At 46.9% G+C, this 5,937-nt stretch overlaps 1 protein-coding gene across 1 annotated transcript; it reads left to right on the forward strand.

Moving 5' to 3' along the window:
• The first annotated feature begins 377 nt into the window (after positions 1–377).
• Positions 378–4,343, forward strand: SODALDRAFT_311989 (hypothetical protein). The gene is made up of 8 exons (XM_028609187.1): positions 378–495; positions 646–845; positions 884–1,228; positions 1,305–1,425; positions 1,567–3,322; positions 3,386–3,570; positions 3,632–3,912; positions 3,971–4,343. Exons 1-8 carry the CDS (start codon positions 451–453, stop codon positions 4,053–4,055), a joined length of 3,018 nt encoding a protein of 1,005 aa, XP_028466673.1. The 5' UTR covers positions 378–450; the 3' UTR covers positions 4,056–4,343.
• The last annotated feature ends 1,594 nt before the right edge of the window (positions 4,344–5,937 follow it).

Genomic DNA, 5,937 nt, shown 5'->3' on the forward strand with positions numbered 1-5,937 from the left:
TTCTTTAGAATACGCTACGTTATTATTATAAATAATCGTAAAATATATCGAGCGTGGTTACCGCGTTTTCCCGGTAACTATATATTATATAAGATCTGCTATATATAAGATACGTCCTTTAAGATATAATCATACTATATAGATATAGTTTTACCGTATAACTGACTTTCTTTAAGAGATATTTATCCTAATAACATATATTATAATCGCAATAAACGTATAGGCCTTATATAACGGTGGTTACGGAGGACAGTGTCTTCACACCCAACACGCTGTCTCGGCAATGTCGAACCCCCCAAACCCGGGTAGGCATGTTTTAAAGTCTTATCCTTATCTCCTTATCTATTAGCTGGGAAACCTGCCCAACCCAAATCTGTCTGGGTCGTCATCGATGGTCCTCATACAGAACCACTTCGCGACCCAGGTCTGCGGCTTGCGCATTCTTTCTCCATGGAGGAACTGCCGCTCCCCTCAACATCCCAGGAGGCGGAGGCTGTAAGTTAAACTCTGGACCTTAATCGCTCCGAAACTGCACTTCCTCTCCCCACCCGCTGCACTCTCTTTCGCCGCCCAGGGGCTTTTTTATTTCTTTTTTAAAGAGAACTGTTTCCATGCCTCTAACCAGGGATATCCATCTCCATATAGCTGGTCCTGGCCCTCTACGAACCCTCAGCGCCACGGAATCTCAAACAGATCCAGGAAACCCTATCTCGTCTTCAGAGATCTCCTTCAGGCTGGTGGATTGCGCGTGACTTGCTCTCGAGCGGAGACGATAAGGTGAAGTTTTATGGGGCCTTGACGGTGACCGTAAAATTAAACACGGAAAGGCACGTTGGCGATCCTGTGTTTCATCAACCACACCCCGTTGCTTACTCGCTGCCAGCGGCTCTCTGTCTCAGGACGACTCCCTAGAGCTCCTCCACAATCTCACGCAGTGGATCGTGAGGTCACTGAAGGATGGTTCCGGCATCATAGTCATCAGGAAGCTAATATCTGCCCTGGTGACCTTCTTCCTACACTTCCCTAACCAGGGTCGGCTCCTCATAAGACATCTATGTGTGTCTCTCAGCTCACCACAGGCACAATACCCGCTCTGCAGCATCGGCACATCAGTTGGCATCGATGCTGTGTTGCGCAAGCTGGAACTACAACAATTACGCGCCGCATTATGGCTTACGGGCACCCTCGTCGAGGAAGCTGGGAAGACAGACCTGAACACCAGTAAACAGTAAGTCCTGTCCCAGGTCTTGCCTCTGAAACTTCTTCCCTAGGGCGGTGGAATGATGCTCATAATTTCTGCGCAGCTCGGAACTCTATGAAGCGACCCTTGTCAATGCACATGATGCTGTCTCGGTGATGTCGTATTGCTTTGCATCTGGACTTGAATCGCATGATCTTTATATTGACTGTATCAAATGCCTACAGGTATGTCGTACCATTCTTCATCTAAACTCTTGCCTTTCCGAGCATGTACCTCTCGTCTGTTTTGGAATCACCACCTCCCAAGAACGATGCGTCGCCTTGGCTTTCTTTCAACGGAGTCTGGGCTTATTCGTCCTCGCACAGTCATGGATCTGGTTTTCGCAACGTGTCTCCCTTCCGAGCCGCGAAGTCATCAAGCCCCTTCGCACATTGACCGAACGTGTCTTTGAATCGCTCGGCAGCAGCGATCTTTTTGAGATTGCTGGCGAACTAGTCTACGATCTTCTTTCCAACTACCCGAGTTTCTTGGTCGACTCGCACTACCAGTTGCTTTTTTCGCTCCTCAATAGCCAGTGGGGTCACGAAAGGTATCAAGGACTAATTAATGGGGATTTTGAATTCGAATCTGTCCTATTTGGACAGATTATTCTCTCCTTAGGAGAAGCTCGAGCTCAGGAGCTTCTAGAGGAGGTTAGCGAGCAGAGTCAATGGTTTCTCTCGAAGCTTTGCGGCCTGACCGCAGCCCGAGGGTATCCTGTTGCCGATGACAGGATATTTGTTCCTGCCATTGAGTTCTGGTCGACGTTCACCGAGACAATCATCGACAAAAAATTCTCGGACGAAGCCGTACAGCCATGGATAGCTCCGGCAACTTCGCATGTCCTCCAAGTCGCATCAAATGCGTGGCGAAAGGCCTCTTTTCCACCAATGGAAGTTTTCCTTAGCTGGGACTCGTCTGACCGCATGGCGTTTGGCGACGCCAGGAAAGACGTCGCTGACTTCCTCCAATCTACCTATGCGGTGACAGGGCCGCAGCTCGTGTCTACTTTTGCAGACCTTGTGCTTCAACAGCTGGCATTGGAAGACTGGTGGGGGTTAGAGGCAGCGGCATTCTGCCTTAGATCCCTTGCCGATTGCGTGGCTGATGATACTTGCGACGGACCACTGAAACTTGTGTTTTCTTCGTCTTTATTTGACATACTTCAACGACCTGGTGGCGCCTTGCCTCCCCGGGTACGTCAAACTTGCCTGTCTTTGATTGAGCGGTATTCCGACTATTTCGAGAGAGAGACTGCTAGTCTCCCGGCAGTCCTCAACCTTCTCTTCTCCGTGCTACCAGACGCCGCTCTGGCGTGCCCAGCTGCCCGGTCTATTCAGCGGCTCTGTTATTCATCTCGGCGCATTTTGGCCAGTGAAGCAAATGCTTTCTTGGGCCAATACAACTCATTATGTGCCCAGTCTCAAGTGGACTGCCTAGCAAGCGAGAAAGTAATAGGCGGTATTGCTTGTGTGCTGCAAGCAATCGCAGATGACCGAACAAGGCTGGAGCACCTTGAGGTCCTCCTCAAATTCGTCCAGCACGATGCTGCGAAATCCCTACTGCTAATAGAACACCCTGAGCTGGCTGACAGTCACAAGTGTCTACTAAGTACAGACACGTTGGAAATATCGGAACATGTCGCCTTGAAGGCTCTGAGATGCCTCGCCAGCATTGGCAAGGGCATGCGGTCCCCTGTCGAGATTCCTGTTGACCTGGATACCGAAGCTAGTCTAGCGTATCCTGACCAGACAATTTTCCTCACACAAATTCAAGCCGATATACTGGGCGTCGTTCAGCAGATTCAGGAACACTTCCCCCGCAGTGGTGAAGTGGTTGATTGTATCTGTGATATTCTTCGAACTGGCTTTTCGGAGCGTGAGACTGGGCCCTTCGTCTTCCCGCCAGAGAAGGTGGTAGGGTATTTGACACGCCAGAATCATCCCTGTCCAAGGCTCGGCCTCTTTGTGAGTGCCGCGTGCTCTTTTATGAGCGCGTTGAGTAACTTCCCAGGCGCAGAAAGGGTCAATCTGTGTGGGGACCTCCTGTGTTGGGTGGCCAATCTGTTACAACTTCTTCCCGGTAAGGCCTGCTGATTATTCTTCTTAAAAAGCCTTGATTCTCACTGAATGCGTACCATATTAGAGCCAGAGACGGACCCGGAATTGGCACAGAACTGTATTGACTTTACCAATCGATTGCTCGTCAAATATCCTGCGGTATTTTTTCGCGGCGAATCCACCACCTCCGTCGAGATACTTTTTGTCTTTGCTCTCAGAGTCCTCGAAGGGCGGGAGCCGTTGCCAAAGGCTGCGGCTGCAGAGTTCTGGGTCAGCCCCTTCTTTCCTGTAACACTCGATGTCTTCTTTACAGCTTGCTAAAACCACACAGGCATCGTTTGTTTTGATCAGTAGTAACGATCCATCGGTGCAAGCTTTGGCTGAGGAGGCATTAACCCAGCTTGGTCCTTCGTTGGCATTCTCCCTTATTCGAGGCATCGGCGGAAACGCTGCCAGGAGTGAGCTTGATAAACTGTGCGAACCACTCAAAAAGTTGGTTAGTCGACATGCTAAGGCACAGGTTTGGCTTTCGAGTGCGCTGTTTGACCAGAGCTTCCCTGGATACCAGCTATCACAGGCGGACAAATCTGTGTTTCTGAAAAAGGTCATCAGGTAAGCATTCCGCTAGTCCCTCTACAGTTACCGACACGTCTCTGATGCCATTCGCTAGTCTCCGAGGGTCGCGGGCTACTAACCAAGTCGTCCGCGATTTCTGGCTCGCATCCAGGGGCTCAAAATTTGCATATACATCGTAAGATAGTCTTTGCGAAGCACTAAGAGTTTAGCCTTGAACTTAGGGTCACTGGTAGCCTAAAGATAAGCGATTCGGCGATAGGCAAACGACTAGCGTCTACGATAAAGAAGTTATCGTATAGACCTTCCCTAGGGTAGAATAACCTAATAGCGGTACTCCTTGTATATAGGGATAGAAGGGAACGAACTAGTAGATAAAGTGGCTAAAAGGGCGTTAAACCTCGAAAAAGCTACTAAGTCTATTAGTTTAGTTACCCTTAGCTATCTAAAATACCGGATAAATATAGCCCTTACTTAAGACTAGAAGACCCTGTAGAATAACGGAAGAGGAGGAAAAAAGGGGTAAATCGGTACGGTTACGCCGCCTTTATAGGCGCTTAGTCCGCGATAACCTCCGTTTTTCCCGAAAACTATTACTAATATAAGGCGCTAGGTAGGTAAAGTCGGCTTTTATTTAGTTAAAAACCGGCTTCGGTTACCTAAAACCCTACTAAAAAGGGCCTAAAATAGTGCTAACGACCGCTATTCCTGTCCCGGCTCCCCTATACAGAATACAGTATACCTTACTTCTTTCCTGCCCCTTTTATAAAAATAAACGAAGAGCCCTGCTAGAAGCCCTAGTATGCTTACCGCTATCTCTGCCGCTATTGTTCGGTACTAAAAGAGGAATATAGGTTTTAAGGCCTATCTTTTACCTACTAAAATAGCCTTAGCGGAGTAGTATAGAGCGTAAACGTCGGATTCTATAGTCTAGTTACTCTGTTTTGGTTTTTACCTATTTTATAGGTCGATTAGGCAGATTATTATAGAGGATTTCCTTTATTTATTACCGTGATTTACTATACTTAGCTTCTACTAGCCTTTAACCCTAGGGGCGATAGGCGCCGCACTATAGCTTTAGGGCTATATATATCGTATTGAATATAAGCACTTAAATAAACCCTATGTATAAGACTTGGGAATTCCCTTTTGGCGTAGTGGTATCTTTTTAATACGATAGTTATAAGCCCGGTTTATAATGCTTAAAGCTCTCCTTTTTACTCTTCCACTGCAGAAGCAACCACGTTATAAGCACTTAATCGACTATTATTAGTCTAATCAGGGCAACCTCTTTAATCAACCTCTTTAATCAGACAACTCCTCTAGTTACCTTCCTACTATTTAAGTTAAGTTAACGCCTTTAACGTTTATAAGTAGGAAGCTATAGCTAGGGTACCTTAATTAATAAGGCTACAGCTAAGGAGCCCGTTAAAGAAGAAGAATATCCCTTTGGGATAGGAAATAATACCCACGCAGAGAGATACCTTTACTCCTATTTTAGTAGAAGACACCTTTGTTAGGTGCCTGCAGCAGTGGTCATAATGGGTCCCCAGTGTAAACCTATAGGGGTCCAGGTATACCTAGTCCGAGACCCCTTAAGGCATAAACAAAGCAAGTTATCACACAGTAAACAGAATAGTCCCTCGAAGCAAATAAGGCAGTCCCCGAGGAAGTAAATAAGCAGCCCTTAAGGAGTAGAGCGTAGTCTTAAGGAGCGAGGGAGCCTCCCCCTTTAAAAGGGGAGGCTAGCGATTAATCTAACTCTTTAGCTATACCCACGTTCTAACCCTATTATAATCCTATCGTGATTATACCTGGTTCCTTACTTAACCCTACCTTTTCACTCTTTACGACTACCTATTTAATATTTGAATCACTTTACCCTCTAAGGCGCGAAGACCGTTAAGGAGAGTCACTAAGATATCTAACTATTATAAAATAAATAATCCTACCTTCGATTTCGATAAGGCTACTAGCCAGTTTAAGCGATAGCTACGTGATAGCGAAACCGCCTTTATCAAGGACGCCGATAAGGAATACGACGGGAATATATTAGGAATTAAT

This window comes from Sodiomyces alkalinus (genome assembly GCF_003711515.1).
Source record: "Sodiomyces alkalinus F11 unplaced genomic scaffold SODALscaffold_5, whole genome shotgun sequence".
Taxonomy (NCBI): domain Eukaryota; kingdom Fungi; phylum Ascomycota; class Sordariomycetes; order Glomerellales; family Plectosphaerellaceae; genus Sodiomyces; species Sodiomyces alkalinus.